Source organism: Leptinotarsa decemlineata, unplaced genomic scaffold, assembly GCF_025532065.1.
Source record: "Leptinotarsa decemlineata unplaced genomic scaffold, Ldec_3_MD MMD2_tig00003192_RagTag_RagTag, whole genome shotgun sequence".
Lineage (NCBI taxonomy): Eukaryota > Metazoa > Arthropoda > Insecta > Coleoptera > Chrysomelidae > Leptinotarsa > Leptinotarsa decemlineata.
The window spans coordinates 10,001-28,673 of record NW_027412582.1 but is presented as its reverse complement, the minus strand read 5'-3'; the positions used below and the strand labels follow the sequence as shown (position 1 = coordinate 28,673).

Genomic DNA, 18,673 nt, shown 5'->3' with positions numbered 1-18,673 from the left:
TGAGAATTTGAAAATATATTTTGTTTTCTTTGCTACAAGAAATGATTATTTAGGCAAATAATGTAGTTCTTGATATATTAAACATTTACTTTTAGATGTGGTCAATAGATTATGTTCAAGTTCCTGAGGAAGAAAGAATCATTACAACTTCTTGCAAACCTGTGGTAGAGTCTAAATCATCAAAACCTTGTAATGAAAGTGCAACTAAACCTTCTCCCATACACCATTGACTTGTCAAGCAAATCAACGTTTCCAGTACTGGATCTATGAGTGAGCAATTTTATTGTTTCAGTTCATTATAACATTTTTTTTAATTGAGTGAATGGTTAAAAAACTGCAGGAATTTAAATTTCTCTTCATTTTGGATCAAAAAGGGGGGTTAACTTGGAAAACATGGTTTGACACTTTTTACTGTTCACACATATTATATCTACGATTTCTGTTACCCAATTTTCACTAATACTAATAATGATTAATTTTGATTACATTTCATCACATTTTGTTTTGAATGTTTCTAATTTTGAATCCAAAATTCATCATTTTTCAGAGGTTAACACCTCCTTTTCAATTTATCAATCTGATTGGCTACTCTTTAGTTGCATCCAAATCATGTACTGAGTGTTACCATTTTTCAGATAAAATTCCTAATGTCAGTGTTAATTGAATTTTTGTTATTAATTTGTAGTGTAAATCTGTTTTATTGTATGTTATTATGTTGTATTAATGTCTTTACTGTTTTCAGTGTATTTATCCCGATGATTGATGGTTTCTGGTTAGTTGTGCTGTTTGGAAATGATCTGAAATACTCTAATACTGATAAGTCACAACTTTGCCTGATCTGGGCATGAACATTACTCCAATTATACAGATAAGAATTTGAATAAAGGTAAAGTATCTGGCTTTCTAATAAAATTAAACATCTAAGAATAACTTTGATTTTCACAAACTTTCAACACTGAACTAACAAAATATGTGAACTTTTAACGTCAAATTAATAATAATATGAAAAACTTTTAACATCGAACTATCAAAATAAATACAAACTTTTAACTACCAAAATAAATGCAAACTTTTAACATTCAACTAATTAAAATATGAAAATCTTTAACTTTAAAAACAGAATAATCTTATAAAAAACTTATCATAACAATATTTATTTATTTATTTATTTATTATTTCATACCTGGCATTGAATACTATCGAAGTAAAGGTGAAAATATCGTAGTGTCGATGATATTACATACCATATATGTCAAATTGATAAACTCCTTTTTTTCGAGGTTGACAAAAATTGAATTTTAATTTTTTTTTATTCAGGCGGTAATAGCGCCGAGTGTGCCAGCATTGACGTGGATGATGGATCAGGAATGAGAACTAGCAAATCAGATACAAGCCTCACAGATTCTTTTGTTAAGATTTCTGAAGCCAAAAAGAAACCAATTAATCCATTGAACTCTCTTAGACCCGGTAAGGATATTTTATTTCTGCTCATTCGATTTTTGATCACACTTTCATATTTTTCTGTCATAAATTGAAAAGATTCTGATGGTACATCAATCGATTCTACTGAAAATATGTTTGAAATTAACCAAAATTCAACAAATTATTAATGTAGGCTGACAATATTGAACTATTTTCAGTAGGAAAATTCATCAGTAGGAAAATCTAAACGTAAACAATCCTGCTTTGTATTGATTACTTCATAATCAATAAATTATCTATTTACATACAGGGAAAAAAGAAAAGATATTCCTGTCCTTACAAGTCCTATCAATCAAGAGTACCTTGAAGCAAAAATTTGTTAGAAGCAGTGTATTGTTTTATTTAAACATTTCAGGTTTCAAATGGCAGAGACAGTTGATATTTAGAAGTAAACTCACCATGCACACAGCTTACGACAGAAAAGATAATGCCGAACCTGCTTCTGTGACAGCTTTGGCAGTATCAAAGTAAGTAAAACTGTTCTGCTAATTTAATAACATAGTCCCAATTTCAGAGACAGATATTTTTTTATAACTTGAGAGGTGATGAAAATGTCCCATTGTTTCAAGACTGGCCTTTCATGGTAATAGATAGATAGATAGATAGATAATATATTTGTCTCTTTAGGTTGTTCTTACAACATGAGATATGTCAAAAAAAAAAATGAAAGACAAACAGCAAGTACAAACACATTAACAATAGTCAATTTCACACAAAAGTTAAAACATATTGGATGGATACATATTAAAAACAGTACATATAATGCACTCAACAACAATGGCTATAAATTCACAATGTCATTTTTTTGTGTCTTAAGTAAGGCGTTCGATTGTGTTTGCCCTAAAGTTTTGCTCTCAACTTCAATATTATAAATTATCTACAGGCAGTCTCAAACTGATGAAGTCCTATCTGGACGACAGACAGCAAGCTGTTTACTTGAATGGCAAATTTACTAGCTTACTTCCTATTGAGTATGGAGTTCCCCAGGGGTCGATATTGGGACCGATCCTTTTCTTGATTTACTTCAATGATATAAGATTTAGTGACACAAGTGCTAACTTCGTGTTGTTTGCTGATGATACAACTGTATCAATTTCTGGAAATAATATTGATACTTTGCGTACTACATTCGAGGATACTCTGACAAATGTCAGTGAGTGGTTTGCCGTAAATAATCTTAAACTTAATGAAGATAAGAGCCAAACAGTCATTTTTTCGTTGCGCGAAGTGCCAGATATCAGTAACCCTGAATATGTTAGGTTTCTAGGTGTATACATTGACCCCAAATTGACTTGGAATGTAAATATTGATAGACTTATAGTCAAAATATCCAAAAATACTTATCTCCTGAGGAACTTACAAAAAGCGGTATCAAAACCAGTTCTGAAAACAGCTTTCCATGGGATTATTCAATCTCACATATCGTATTCAGTACTTGTCTGGGGCCATGTGCCCAATGCATCAGATTTATTTGGCATCCAGAGAAGAGCAATAAGGATTCTTGATAACCTTTCTTACAGGCAAGACTGTAGAAGTAGCTTCATAAATAATAAAATACTTACACTTCCATCATTATATATATTGCAATGCCTGCTACATGTTAAAAAACATATAAGAGGTTATACTACACATGATGCAATCCACAGTTATAACACTCGAAATAATTCAAATCTGTATCTCCAGAACCATAGAGTCAACAGAACCAGAACTGGCGTAAATTATTATGCTCCAAAAATGTATAATTCGCTTCCCCAAAATATCAAAAATCTACCTTTGAAGGAGTTCAAATACAGAATCAAAAATTTTTTAATTAAAAAAGCTTTTAGATGAATATTTTAGTGATAGTTTTCGAGACATGTAATACCACTTAATCATATATATTTTAACTTGTTTTATATTTCTATTTCATAGTTAGTTTGTTTTATTTGCACAAATGTATGTATATCTATAGTAATTGTCCATTTAACCATTCAAGTTATCTGAATATTTAATATTTTGTATTTATAGATAAGCAATATCCGTTATGACCTGTGTAAACTTTGTATTAGCACCAAATATATACTACTACTACTACTACTACTACTACTACTACTACTACTACTACTACTACATACTACATAGATGAAAATGAATCAGCCACACTTTTGAATAAAATCATCTAAAGTATAAAATGCTCCTTGGATTAAGAACTTTTTCAGTGTATGTTTAAAAGTTTTTATTTTTGTTTCCGATTTCATGCTTTCAGGCAATAAGTTTAATAAATATGCCCCTGCATACAGAGGTGATTTTTTGTGATGTGATCTGAGTATGGGATGTAAGTGAAAGTCATTTTTCTTTCTCATATCGTATCTGGTACTCGGTAGAATAATTTTTCAGCATCAATTAATTTATCTGAATAATGTGCACACTCTTGAGAAGACCGATACAATTCTATGAAATGTGTTCAACCGATTTTTGACTAAGGTCTTTTTGCTCTTGTCATAAAATTACCAACATCACTTGAATATATCTTCAAAAATGAAATTTGTATCAGTTCCTCTAAAGGTTTTTCTTATAGTAGTTGTGAAAGTGTTATATAAGTTGCACCTGCTGCCACAATTTTAATTGCTATGTTGGTAACATAGCCCCTGAATTTCTGTCTTGTAGGGGGTATGTTTCTGTGTATAATTATTCGATTATTATTTATTTTTAGAGATCACCGTTGCGTGTACGTGGGTGATACTCGAGGTAGAGTATTTTCTTGGAGTGTTTGTGACATCCCGGGAAGAGCTGCCGATCATTGGTTGAAAGACGAAGGGGCGGATTACTGTGCTGGATGCAGCATTAAATTCACAATATATGAGAGAAAGTACCATTGTAGGAATTGCCGACAGGTATTCTGTTCAAAGTGCAGCAAGTTTGAATGTGAATTATCTCGTCTACGCATACTGAAGCCAGCTAGAGTCTGTCAAAGTTGTTATGCAGCTCTCAAAGCTGAACGTTGAATGTCATAGAAATTCTGTTGAACCTCCATTTACATCTAACAAAAGCATGGTTATTCAAGTCAATGAATTTTTGTGGTGAATCAGATACACCTTTTTTAATAAAAAGATGGTAAATTTTCGTTATGTGGACACCCGGCGATTTTGAAAAAATTTTTGATTGTACTTACGTATTTTGATGCGTAGATTACGAATCCGAAAGAAAAAAGCGGCGCTCTCCTATATTTAAAAAGTTACGGCCCTACAAAGTTCAGAAAAGGGCAACTTTTCAGCCTTCTTTTTCACTAAATAAACTATTTAAAAACACAAGCATTTATTCACTAGGTCACCTTTACACCTTATTCCTCCTTCTGTAACACTTTTCACTTCAATAATCAACATTTTTCTTATAAAAATGTTAAAAAATGTACGGAGCTGCTTTTTGGGTACATATCACTGTATTTTACGTTTTTAAGATTAATGATATGGTTGGTACGACTGATGCAGTCCATATTCCTGAAGTAATTCAAATGTTTTTTACCTTCATTCTTTAGATCGTAAATTGATTTTTGGTGGTGTATTACGAATTTGAAATAGTAGGCGACGGTAAATAACAACCGCTTTTTTCTGAAATGTCACTAGTAACTAACCTAAAAATAGAATAAAGTCACCAGGAGAAGCATTCGTTTTTAAATTAAGTATTTTATAAGAAAAATGTTGATTATTGAAGTGAAAAGTGTTAAAGAAGGAGGAATAAGGTGTAAAGGTGACCTAGTGAATAAATGCTTGTGTTTTTAAATAGTTTATTTAGTGAAAAACAAGGCTGAAAAGTTGCCCTTTTCTGAACTTTGAAGGGCCGTAACTTTCTAAATAAGGGAGAGCGCCGCTTTTTTTCTTTCGGATTCGTAATCAACGCATCAAAATACGTAAGTACAGTCAAACATTTTTTCAAAATCGCCGGGTGTCCACATAACGAAAATTTACCAAAAATATTATTGACTCAGAATTTTTACACAAAACTGTAATTTGGAATTTTTATTATTGAAAAATTGTTTTATCAACCGTTAAAGAATGAGGTTTATCAAATATATTTTCAATTGGTAGACTTTCATTGATTTGAATGATTATGATATTATGTATTACTTGTAATACACGAGTCTGTATAGATACCAATGTAAATTTTTATAGCATGTATCGGTAAACCTATTTATAATTGTTTCGTTTTTTCTCGAATTTGTTGTTGAATACTTTTATGAAATATGTTTTTTATTATTAATGTTTGAAATACTGTTTTAAAACAATAATTTTTATTATTATACAATTCTTTTTATGTTTTATATCATTAATTTTTATAATCATGTGATCGTCTAGTGTGTTCAAGTATTTAAAACTAGTTGATTACTGCGTTGCAAAAAAGTGAAAGCTAGCAAGAGAAAATAAAAAAGATAAGATGCACTGAACATTTTTATATGAAAACTCTTCTTACTGGGTGACTAGCATTAAGTACCGTTTTAGCAATTTTATATCTTTAAAAATATTGATATAAATTATCAGAAGACAAAGGATGACTGAAAAACGAGAATACTGCTAGAAGTTGTCGAAGTAGAAACCTTTATTTTTCAAAAAAACTTGTCACGTTCGTTCAACTATTAAGAGAACAGATATTTGACATAGGAATGTAGGCTTTCACGGCTGGCGTCAATGTTTTGATTGGCTTCCGGGTTCTGCCGTGATCTTCTTTGGTTATAATCTCCAAACGTTTCAACTGTAACTGCGGCAGTCATCTTCAGTGGCGTGATAGGTGTGATTGATGACTTGTTTATTTTGTGGTAATTCATGATCACTTTAATGAAATGAATAAAAACACTTTTGTCTAATTACCACTAGGTAATTTTATTTATACGACCAGTTTCGGGTTAACCCCATTATCAAGTATAGAACTGAAATGTGAACCCTGCTCTGCAGGACAAACCGGTAGAAATTTTGAAGAAAAGCTCCGTGAACACGTCTATTTGGACAAAAAATCTACAATGTATAAACATCTTCAAGAATCAAAACACAAGATAAGTAAAGATTACCTCAAAATCCTACACATATGTAATGAAGGGAAAAAAATAAATTTGTTGGAAGCCATAGAAATTAACAAATCAATTAAAAATCAGAGCAACGAGCAACTCGATATACTTAAGTCTCCACTCTTGAATTTATAAGTTCAACAACCCCTATTATCTTCAGTGTTGAATTTTAAAGATGGCACCCTGGTTCGTTCAACTACCTGTCCTTCCTTCTTACCTAAAAACTCACGATATAACCGAGTTTTCAAAGTTCACATTTCAGTTTTATACTTGATATGGGGGGTTTGAACTCGAAACCGGTTGTATAAATGAAATTAATTAATGGTAATTAGACAAAAGTGTTTTTATTCAATTCATTAAAGTGTTCAGTGGCGTGGTCGAAATACTCTTTTTGACGTGAGTTTCAGTTGACAACGACAAAGCCACTGAAGATGACTGCCACAGTTGCACTTGAAACGTTTGGAGATCACAGCAAAACTTGGAAGCCATTAAAAAAAAATTGATATTTTGACAAAATATAAAACTTGGAAAAGTAGTCACTTGATTGATGAAGAATTCAAAAATAGATGGCCAATACGTCAAAATCCGTATCTGTATTAAAAAAATATGGTTTCATTGGGTGATAAATAATATTTTTGAAAAAATTCAAAGTTTTTCTTTGTCATTGAACAAATTTTCATAAAATACAACTTCACTGACATCGGAAAATTTTCAATTTCTGACTTGAAGTCTGTGGAAATGTATTCAGCTGAACTGGCTAGGTGGCGCTTTATTCTCCATGAATGAATTTGTATGATTGCTTTTCAAGTAATAAGGAGAGTTTCATTTGTTGCATCATATCATTATTTTCATTGTAAGCTCTTAGACTATAAGCACATGTTACCAAAAATTATTTATTTTTCTTATTTATTGGCTGTTGATTTTAACAAAAAACTCATTAAATCTTTGCAAAGAATGAATATACCTGCCCTCTCTTGAATATTCATGAAATCCTTCTTGTCTCAAAAAAATCCATTCAAATAATGATATTTTTGAGTATGATGTCTGGTGTAATATTTTCTGAAGTGGATTACTAAAAATTGTTGTTATCAATATTTCATGTAATACATTAAAAATGTATTTTTAATGATTTCATAATAAATTAGAAAACTGATAAGTTGAGCACCAGATTCTCAAAAAAAGGACATGGGGACCTTTGAAAATATAAATGTGTAATATCTATACAAATGAAGTTTAAACTGAGTTGAGATTTGGAATTTCAGAACAACTGGAGTTCCAATATTCGTGATGAGAAATAATAGTCCAACTTGAACTTGACGATGAAAATCATTTTTCTTCTCTACTTTAGCTTGTTCTCTTCAAGTATTAATTTATACAGAGCAATATGTCTTTAGAACAATAACGTTTGTTGCCTGCGAGTGGTTTGAAAATAAAAAGTTAGAATGCTTGTGCAATGCGAGAAAGAGTTTGAATGAATTATTCATATATTTATATAGTCATATATTTTATTAAGTATTTATCACAAAAAATAGTTTTCTGATTGATAATAAAACTCATTGGATTAAAGTATTCAGCTATAAATATGTCATAAAAGGGTACAACTATAATTCAGATTTATATAAAAATTTAAAACATTTTAATTTTCAGTTCCTATAGAATTTTAATCTGTACGTTTAATTTGGTATCTTCCAAAAGTTAATTTTATCTAAAATACTTCCAAAGTATTTCTTGCATTATTCCCACTCTATTATAAAAGTGACTCCTCTAATGATATTATTTTTATAACCAATCATTGTCCGAATCCTAGGAATAAAAGTTGTGCACAGGCATCTGTAGACAATATACATGTGCATTATTGTGCATTCCAAAGTATATTTCCTTATATTTGATAAATGTATGTGATATCGTAGATTCCTAGCATGTAGGTACTAGTGTAAATATGCCATGTTTTGAATTGAAATGAATAAAAAATTATGACTCCTGTGAACATTTATATTTCTTCCTGAAGGACCGTGTAGGATAGACGGGCACAGTATACTTATAGAAGGCTAATATCTCCTACTTTGGGCCTATTCAAAACACTATATATTTTATAACTGCAAATAGGGGGCAATATATTTTTGAAAAACGGGGTCATAAATGTAAGAAATATGGTGTGTGTCTTTGACATCTGCTTGCTAGCATTTTTCTACTGAATATTTTCATTGCTATTCAATTTACAATTCATCAGAAGCCTCCAAATATATGATATGTTTTATATTTTATTTGTGATAAAGTAGATGATATACTCAAAGTATTGTTTTCAGAAGAGTATTACTATACATTTATGTACATTAATGTAAATTTGTGTATTTATTTTAATATTGTTACTTGAAAAATGCATTTTTACTCTCAACTTGTTCAGGTTTCAATAATGACAGTATTTCCGATATTTTCATTAAATTTTTCTTCATACTTTTGGGCAAATTCTCCATCTCGGCCAGTTACGTCCCTCGTGAACTTACAACAGTTAATACTGAAGTGGGGTGGGAAAAATAAGTTCGTACACCAAGCAGAATAATTCGGGTTAAAAAGGTTTTATTCCCAGTTGATCGGTTGTATGACAGATTGCGTTGAAAATACGACTAAGTTTCTATAAAATAAAATCAAGAATATAAATAATATGCTTATAGTTTAGCTCGATATATTACATACCTAGACCAGGCAGAAAAGTTCAAATTAATTCCCTTTCCAAATACCGCTAAGGTTCCAGAAAAACTTATTTGCAGTTCCAATACATGAAATCAACTAGAACGAGTCCACTTGCAGATGGATCCAACGTTCCTAAACTTTTTACCACAATACTTTTTCAAATAAAGAAATGTGTAAGAAAAACGAGTTCTAATTATACCGAGAAAGCTACTGACAGCGCCATCTCCGCGCGAATAGGCCAAGCCAAAGTATGTTGATAATTCTGTCAATACAGATCCCTAATCTCTAGCATTTACACCGGAATGAAATGAAAAATAGGTTAACGTCGATAACGAAAAGATGTAAACAAACATGATACAGTGAGTATAAATGACAAACGAGGACAAAGTAAAAACGAAAACATATTACATTATGAAATCACGAGCGGTAGGGAAGTTACGCTACAATACCACTGTAAAAAATGAAATGGAGTCGCGATAGAAAACTAGTACGTTACCAACAAATAGATGCCGCCACAATATATAATTAATGTTTGAATGCTAAAAAAAAAAAGATGTGTAAGGATGACCATCTGAGAAATCAATCCATTTAAAATCGCTACCCATTAATTCCGGTATTTTGGGTTAGGGTTGACTACCTTGAACATCATCATCGAAAAACGACACCAATTATGTACGGTGACGCAATCTATAGTTCGTTTTATAAAAGTAATCTGAGCAGTTTGGTTCGAGGGTGATCACCCAAAAAAACATCAAAAATAAGCTTTTTATAAAGACTGACGGAGTTGGAAGTGGATATGGTAGCAGCATTAGTAATATAAGATGATGTTTCTTAATTTCTGATCTTTCCGCCATCTATTGCTCGATAGCGGCTCTCTTTAATGACGTTGACGACGACATGTACAGATTTATTGTTGAAGGTATTTTGTGTCGATCTGAAAACTAGTGAGTGAATTGTATTCAATAAACAAAAAAATGATATTTGTTTTTGTATTTCTCGATTTCTTTGGTGGCGCCGTTTCTTTTTCAGAAGATTCACTAGTTTAGAGTGAAAGACTAAAGTATTATTCATAGTGGCGCCATCTAGTAGTGACGAGACTAAAGTATTGGGTTGACTTCCTTTTACATCTCGCGAACACTAACTCATGGAATTTAACTATATATATAAGAAATCAACCATCGTAGGTAAGCTTAGGATAGGGTAGGGTAGGGGAGGGGAGGGGTAGGGGGTAGGGGGTAGGGGGTAGGGGGTAGAGGGGGGTAGGGGGTAGAGGGGGGTAGGGGGGTAGGGGTAGAGGGGGGTAGGGGGTAGAGGGGGGTAGGGGGGTAGAGGGGGGTAGGGGTAGAGGGGGTAGGGGGTAGAGGGGGGTAGGGGGTAGAGGGGGGTAGGGGGGTAGAGGGGGGTAGGGGGGTAGAGGGGGGTAGGGGGGTAGAGGGGGTAGGGGTAGAGGGGGGTAGGGGGTAGAGGGGGGTAGGGGGTAGAGGGGGTAGGGGGTAGAGGGGGTAGGGGGTAGAGGGGGTAGGGGGGTAGAGGGGGGTAGGGGGGTAGAGGGGGGTAGGGGGGTAGAGGGGGGTAGGGGGTAGAGGGGGGTAGGGGGTAGAGGGGGGTAGGGGGTAGAGGGGGTAGGGGGTAGAGGGGGTAGGGGGTAGAGGGGGTAGGGGGTAGAGGGGGGTAGGGGGTAGAGGGGGTAGGGGGTAGAGGGGGTAGGGGGTAGAGGGGGGTAGGGGGTAGAGGGGGTAGGGGGGTAGAGGGGGGGTAGGGGGGTAGAGGGGGGTAGGGGGTAGAGGGGGGTAGGGGGTAGAGGGGGGTAGGGGGTAGAGGGGGTAGGGGGTAGAGGGGGGTAGGGGGTAGAGGGGGGTAGGGGGTAGAGGGGGTAGGGGGTAGAGGGGGTAGGGGTTAGAGGGGGGTAGGGGGTAGAGGGGGGTAGTAGGGGGGGTAGGGGGTTAGAGGGGGGTAGGGGGTAGAGGGGGGTAGGGGGGTAGAGGGGGGTAGGGGGGAAGGGGGGGTAGGGGGGAAGGGGGGGTAGGGGGGAAGGGGGGGTAGGGGGGAAGGGGGGGTAGGGGGGAAGGGGGGAAGGGAGGAAAGGAGAGGTAGGGCAGACGGGAGGAGTAGGGGTGAAGGGAGGGGTGGGGGAGGGGGTCGGGTTAGGTTAGGTCGGTTAGGTTAGGTCGGGTTAGGTTAGGTCGGGTTAGGTTAGGTCGGGTTAGGTTAGGTCGGGTTAGGTTAGGTCGGGTTAGGTTAGGTCGGGTTAGGTTAGGTCGGGTTAGGTTAGGTCGGGTTAGGTTAGGTCGGGTTAGGTTAGGTCGGGTTAGGTTAGGTCGGGTTAGGTTAGGTCGGGTTAGGTTAGGTCGGGTTAGGTTAGGTCGGGTTAGGTTAGGTCGGGTTAGGTTAGGTCGGGTTAGGTTAGGTCGGGTTAGGTTAGGTCGGGTTAGGTTAGGTCGGGTTAGGTTAGGTCGGGTTAGGTTAGGTCGGGTTAGGTTAGGTCGGGTTAGGTTAGGTCGGGTTAGGTTAGGTCGGGTTAGGTTAGGTCGGGTTAGGTTAGGTCGGGTTAGGTTAGGTCGGGTTAGGTTAGGTCGGGTTAGGTTAGGTCGGGTTAGGTTAGGTCGGGTTAGGTTAGGTCGGGTTAGGTTAGGTCGGGTTAGGTTAGGTCGGGTTAGGTTAGGTCGGGTTAGGTTAGGTCGGGTTAGGTTAGGTCGGGTTAGGTTAGGTCGGGTTAGGTTAGGTCGGGTTAGGTTAGGTCGGGTTAGGTTAGGTCGGGTTACAACGGAACTATGACTGACATATGGCATCGAATGCAACAATTGCTGAATGAGACCCCAGAAGATCCCTACATTGCTATGCATGAGGTGAAAAATTTAACGGCAGAGGACCTACGTAAAGTAGCGGAGGCAGTATTCCATGGCTCTAAAACCAGAGTCCGGGTATGCTCGAGGACCAAACCAGAAAGAAGGAAGCAACCAAACACCTACGGGCTCCTTATTAACCAAGGAGGCCTCTCCTATAAAGACATACTAACAAGATGCAAGGACATAGTGAAGCAAAATCCAGCATCGACGGCTATCAGAAGCTTGAAGAGCACAAAAGAACAGAAGCTCTTAATAACCTTAGACCGAGACGAACAGGCTCTAACAGAAATACACAAAGCCCTCAGGGAGATGACAACCTGAAAGTTCGACGACTAGACAAAACTAGCCAGAGAACGGTGCTTCACATAAGAGGCATGGACATGGAGGCTGGAAAGAAAGATTTGGAAGAGGCGATAACGAAAAGATTGGGACACTGGGACGAAAGCTGCATGGAAGTTAGCGACCTTCGCCCCAAAACAACGGCACCATGGCGGCCACCGTGACGCTAGGAAAAGATGACGCGAGTATATTAATGGATGACGAGTACCTGCGGGTGGGCATTGTGAGGTGCTGGGTAGAAAGACGACTTAAAGTCGACAGATGCTACCAGTGCTGGAAATACGGCCACATGTCGAGCAAGTGCAGGGGACCAAACCTGGCAAAGCATTGCTATAAATGTGGAGAGGAGGGGCATCATCTCAAAGATTGCAGTAACGAAGAGGCCTGCCCTGTCTGCAGAACAAAAGGACATAAAGCGGGCACGATGAAGTGTCCGGAATTTAAGAATGCACTGACTATTGCCAGGAGAGACGAACGTAAACAAAAGACCTGGAGAGGGGCAAGGAAAATTAATATAACGGACCTGGTGAAAAAGAAGGCAGAGAAACCTGAGGAAACGCCAGACCAGGAGCTAGGAGGAAAGCACACCGAAAAGGAGGAGCACCCGGAAGAAATGGATCAATATCTGAAAGACTTCTCAGACAAGATCAGAGAAGCACAGATGACGCTAGACGCCATAGGCAACTATAATACTCCTGCTTCCCAGGAAAGTGAACTCAGACCCGGAGTGGAGCTGCTCGACGATGAACCGAGCTAAATAAATTGAAAATATTGCAGACAAATCTGAATAGATCCAGAAATGCCCATGATTTCGCACTAGCAAGCGCAATGGAGAATGACGTGGACGTGCTGGTGGCCGGAGAGCCAAATAAACAACTTGTTGAGAAAGGAACCTGGTTGAAGGATCAACGGAGCGATGTGGCCGTCTTATTTCAGAATAGAAACACAGAGGTCCTAAAAGTGGCAAGTAAGGATGGTTTCCTCCACGTCCAATTGAGGGAATTCAGTTTGATTTGCACATATATATCACCTAATATGGCCCTAGGAACATATGAGAATAGGATTCGCATCTTGCTAGAATACTGCCACAAACTAGACGGTGAATACATACTGGTGGGTGATTTCAATGCAAAATCACCCCTCTGGGGGTCACCAATTGAAGACGAGAGGGGCGTTATCTTAGCAGAATCCATTTCTACTCAGGACTTAATAGTAATCAACACCGGGGAAAAGCCAACTTTTGTCAGAGGTAACTCCAGTTCCTGGATTGATATTACTCTGGCCACGCAAAAATTGGCCAGAGCTATACAAAAGTGGGAAGTATGGGAGACGGAGGCTCTCACCGACCACCAGCATATCTATTTCGAAGTCACATCGCGTAACAAAAAGTGCAGAACTACTGAGAAAATAAAACCGGATATAAACTGGGATCTATTCAGCACAAGCCTAACTGAGAACACGAATATAAATGGAACGCCAGAAGGCCTAGCAAGGCATATTAGAGAATGCTACAAAAAGAGCATGAACAAAACAGGAGGTGTTATCAGAACAGTTCCTTATTGGTGGAGCGTGGAAATTGCAGATAAGAGAAAGGAGTGCACTTCCAGAGAAGAAGACTGACTAGGATGGCCAGAACTATGGAACCAACGCCGGAGATGGAAAATAACTATAAAACCTGCAGAAAAGAGTTGAAAATACTCATAAAAATCGCTAAAAAGAACCACTGGAACGACATATGTGAAGAACTCAACACGAACGTATGGGGTACTGGCTATAAGATAGCAACGGGTAGAATGGGATTCTTAACGCCTACCGAACTGACCAGCGTCCGAAAAAAAGAAATTGCTCGACACCTTTTCCCTCCATGCAGGGAAGTAATGCCAAGGGATTCAGAAAACGTGGCCGGCATAGAACCCTTCACCAATGAGGAACTGAAGGAAGCAGTAAGAACACTTAAAAATGGGAAGGCGCCAGGACCTGACGGAGTACCATCTGAGGCTATCAAGAGGTGCTTTCAAATCATCCCGGAAAGAATGCTTGAGGCTATGAATGCACTCCTGGAAGAACAAGCATTTCCAAAAGAGTGGAAAAGTGCCAAACTTGTACTAATTGCAAAGAAGGGAAAACCTGTTGAAGATCCGTCTGCTTACAGGCCCATATGTCTGCTGAACTCATTCAGCAAGATGTATGAGGGCCTGATTAAAACTAGACTTGAAAAAGAGCTTCAAGCAAGAGGAGCATTGTCAGATAACCAATTTGGCTTCCGAAGGGGCCGATCAACAATACAGGCATTGGAGAAAGTATGCAGGCTGAGGAGAGACTGCAAACATAAATGGCAGGCACTTGTCACGGTCGATGTTAAAAATGCATTCAACACGGCGAACTGGGACATAATACTGAGAAATCTCAAGAGGATGCACATCTCAGACTACCTCGTTAACATAATCAGTAAATACCTGGATGATAGAGCTTTGATAGTGCAACGTAACGATGAGATCACAGTGGAGATGGGAGTCCCACAGGGATCGGTCCTTGGGCCTACGTTGTGGAACGTCCTGTATGATCGTGTTTTAGACCCAGTGGGGCATGACTATGTCCAGAAAATTGCATTCGCAGACGACTTGGCCCTGATTGTGTGCGCAGGTAGCAAAGAAGAGCTCGAAATACGCATGGAGATGGCACTACACCAAACCGACGATTGGATGACTAACCACAAATTAACGGTGGAGCCCACCAAGACAGAGCTCATCATCCTCAGAGGACATGGCTGGTACAGGGTGAGGGACAGCGTGTCGATTAATTTCAAGGGAAAACAGATTAGGCCGAAAAGGCAATTGAAATATCTAGGCGTGACAATAGACACATCCGGCTGCTATGGACCACATATTGAGAGTACGGCCACAAGAGCAGAGGAGCGAGCAGGGGCACTTTCCAGGCTTATGGTAAATACCAGAGGACCCACAAGTGGGAAAAGACTGATCCTGTCCGGAGTCGTCCATTCCATCTTGCTGTATGCTGCACCTATATGGGCTGAGACAATGTTGGTACGGAAATACAGGAAGAGGTTTGAAAGAGTTCAAAGGAAAATGGCACTGCGAGTGGGCAGCGCCTACAAAACGGTGTCACTACAGGCGATCCAGGTAGTGTGCGGGATAACCCCCATCCACCTTATGGTTGACGAGAGGGTCAGGATCCATAACCTGGGGCATACTCCCACCGACATGGAAAGGGCCGCAGAAAGAGCTGTGACGCATGAGAAGTGGCAACAAGAATGGTCCAGGCTGGATAAGTGGACGAACAAGTTACTGCCACATATTACGGAATGGACAAATATCGGGTGTAAGGACGTGGACTATTTCACAACACAGGCGCTGACAGGACATGGCTCATTTAGGAGCTATACTCACAAGATAGGGAAAAGCGCCGATGATAACTGCATCTATTGCAACCGGAGGGATGACGCTGAGCACACACTCTTTGATTGCCCCAGATGGACTGTAACGCGTGACAGAGCATATAGTGAGATTGGCACGAAACTCACAATAAATAATACAAAAGAGTATATCATAAAGAGCAGAGAACACTGGAAAATTATAAAAACATTCTTCCGGGATATCATGAAGACCAAGGAGAAGGAAGAGCTAGAAATGCAAAAAGAGGCATCACAATTATAGAGTAAGGAAAGAATAGGCACAAGTAGACAGAAGGAAGTCATCTGATGCTATGTCCTCGCGGACGGTCCGGGTGACTTCGCAGAGAGGGTGGTTTTTAGCCGGTATGGACAGTTTAGCTGTACGATTCCGGCACTACCATGCAGCAATTGAAACCAGCTCATGGTGCCTATAAAAGGTTTTCCACCCAAAAAAAAAAAAAAAAAAAAAAAAAAAAAAAAAAAGGTTAGGTCGGGTTAGGTTAGGTCGGGTTAGGTTAGGTCGGGTTAGGTTAGGTCGGGTTAGGTTAGGTCGGGTTAGGTTAGGTCGGTTAGGTTAGGTTGGGTTAGGTTAGGTTAGGTTAGGTTAGGTTAGGTTAGGTTAGGTTAGGTTAGGTTAGGTTAGGTTAGGTTAGGTTAGGTTAGGTTAGGTTAGGTTAGGTTAGGTTAGGTTAGGTTAGGTTAGGTTAGGTTAGGTTAGGTTAGGTTCCCCATCGATGGTGTCTCCACCTTGTCGTGGTGATGGGGCTTGTGTGCTTTTATGATCCCAAGAGCCATGCCGGAGGTAGCGTTGCTACCAGTAGGGTCACCCTTGCCGGACGGGTCGAAGGAGAGAAGCCAGACTAAGAGAGATACCACCCCCAATCCCAAGGTGTAACACCATCGCGCCGAAGGGATGCATGGCACGGGGGGCAAGGCGTGTCTCGAGCGATGCCCACTGGACCTGGCGACCCAGTGGGGACTTTAGCCTTATCCCTGCATGCGGGGCTCTGCAGGGACGGACAGCTTATTTCCCTAGCTGCTCGTGGGAATAACATGAATCAAGAATCAAAAAATAATGATAAAAACCTTTTAAAAGAATTAGCTGGCGGTAGCATAGCTAAAAGAAGCAACGTTTCGGAAGTATCGGAGACGTTTAGATTGAGACGGACGTCACTGCCGGAGATTAAAAAGAGGAAGGCAACGGAGGTAGCACACCCAGAAAGTGGGATATACAAGAAAAAAGAAAGTCCTGAGGCTTTCACCATTAGAGAGGCTTTAGAATCCATTAAGGTGAATATGATGGAATTGGAGAAACTGGTGTCAGTATACCCCAACACACAAAAAGGTATAAAGGACCAACTCATGAAAATGAGAAGAAATGTAAATACGTTTGAAAGGGAGTCGGTTATTGCGTGGTTGGAGAGAAACAGGTACGAACCAGTGGAAAAAATTAATATAGATGCGGATACGCAGACGGAGCGGAAGACGAAAGAAATTGCCACTCAGACCTATGGAAGCAGTTCCGAGGAGCCCATTGAAACCCTAAAAGGAATAGTCTCATTAGAATCCTTCATGGAAATCAAGGATAGACCATGGCCTAAGGATCTATACAGGAATACGGAAATCATTAATAATAACCTGTTGAAAACGGACGAACAGCCGGTCAAAGTGATATGGGTAGAACCTGACGATCCTAATATGGAAACGGGAATACAAAGTGCTTTTAAGGACCAGTACCCAGATTTGGAGGACATGAAAGGTGAGTTCGAAGTGCTGGAGCAACGCACACGCATAAGATCCAGAGATATTAATGAAGAGAAAAGAAGGAAAATAATAAAAATCACACACAACGGAACTATGACTGACATATGGCATCGAATGCAACAATTGCTGAATGAGACCCCAGAAGATCCCTACATTGCTATGCATGAGGTGAAAAATTTAACGGCAGAGGACCTACGTAAAGTAGCGGAGGCAGTATTCCATGGCTCTAAAACCAGAGTCCGGGTATGCTCGAGGACCAAACCAGAAAGAAGGAAGCAACCAAACACCTACGGGCTCCTTATTAACCAAGGAGGCCTCTCCTATAAAGACATACTAACAAGATGCAAGGACATAGTGAAGCAAAATCCAGCATCGACGGCTATCAGAAGCTTGAAGAGCACAAAAGAACAGAAGCTCTTAATAACCTTAGACCGAGACGAACAGGCTCTAACAGAAATACACAAAGCCCTCAGGGAGGATGACAACCTGAAAGTTCGACGACTAGACAAAACTAGCCAGAGAACGGTGCTTCACATAAGAGGCATGGACATGGAGGCTGGAAAGAAGGATTTGGAAGAGGCGATAACGAAAAGATTGGGACACTGGGACGAAAGCTGCATGGAAGTTAGCGACCTTCGCCCCCAAAACAACGGCACCATGGCGGCCACCGTGACGCTAGGAAAAGATGACGCGAGTATATTAATGGATGACGAGTACCTGCGGGTGGGCATTGTGAGGTGCTGGGTAGAAAGACGACTTAAAGTCGACAGATGCTACCAGTGCTGGAAATACGGCCACATGTCGAGCAAGTGCAGGGGACCAAACCTGGCAAAGCATTGCTATAAATGTGGAGAGGAGGGGCATCATCTCAAAGATTGCAGTAACGAAGAGGCCTGCCCTGTCTGCAGAACAAAAGGACATAAAGCGGGCACGATGAAGTGTCCGGAATTTAAGAATGCACTGACTATTGCCAGGAGAGACGAACGTAAACAAAAGACCTGGAGAGGGGCAAGGAAAATTAATATAACGGACCTGGTGAAAAAGAAGGCAGAGAAACCTGAGGAAACGCCAGACCAGGAGCTAGGAGGAAAGCACACCGAAAAG

General features: G+C 39.4%; 1 protein-coding gene and 1 long non-coding RNA gene across 2 annotated transcripts; one reads left to right on the top strand and one right to left on the bottom strand.

Annotated features, from left to right (window-relative positions):
- Positions 1 to 8,504, top strand: LOC141483210 (WD repeat and FYVE domain-containing protein 3-like). Its single transcript, XM_074177673.1, has 5 exons — positions 1 to 270; positions 743 to 886; positions 1,318 to 1,467; positions 1,838 to 1,949; positions 4,175 to 8,504. The coding sequence occupies exons 3-5, from the start codon at positions 1,368 to 1,370 to the stop codon at positions 4,464 to 4,466; spliced, it is 504 nt and encodes a 167-aa protein (XP_074033774.1). The 5' UTR covers positions 1 to 270; positions 743 to 886; positions 1,318 to 1,367; the 3' UTR covers positions 4,467 to 8,504.
- Positions 8,505 to 9,078: 574 nt separating this feature from the next.
- On the bottom strand, positions 9,079 to 9,491 carry LOC141483213 (uncharacterized). The gene is made up of 2 exons (XR_012465963.1): positions 9,212 to 9,491; positions 9,079 to 9,149 (listed from the first exon to the last, which is right to left on the bottom strand). It is a non-coding gene; the product is annotated as an uncharacterized lncRNA (long non-coding RNA).
- Between the last annotated feature and the right edge of the window lie 9,182 nt (positions 9,492 to 18,673).

Bases quoted from the DNA above. Each gene is read 5' to 3' on its own strand.
- LOC141483210 (XM_074177673.1), top strand. From the start codon at position 1,368: ATGAGAACTAGCAAATCAGATACAAGCCTCACAGATTCTTTTGTTAAG. The intron at 1,468-1,837 runs GTAAGGATATTT...TAAACATTTCAG, and splicing joins ATTGAACTCTCTTAGACCCG to GTTTCAAATGGCAGAGACAG. The intron at 1,950-4,174 runs GTAAGTAAAACT...ATTTATTTTTAG, and splicing joins ACAGCTTTGGCAGTATCAAA to AGATCACCGTTGCGTGTACG.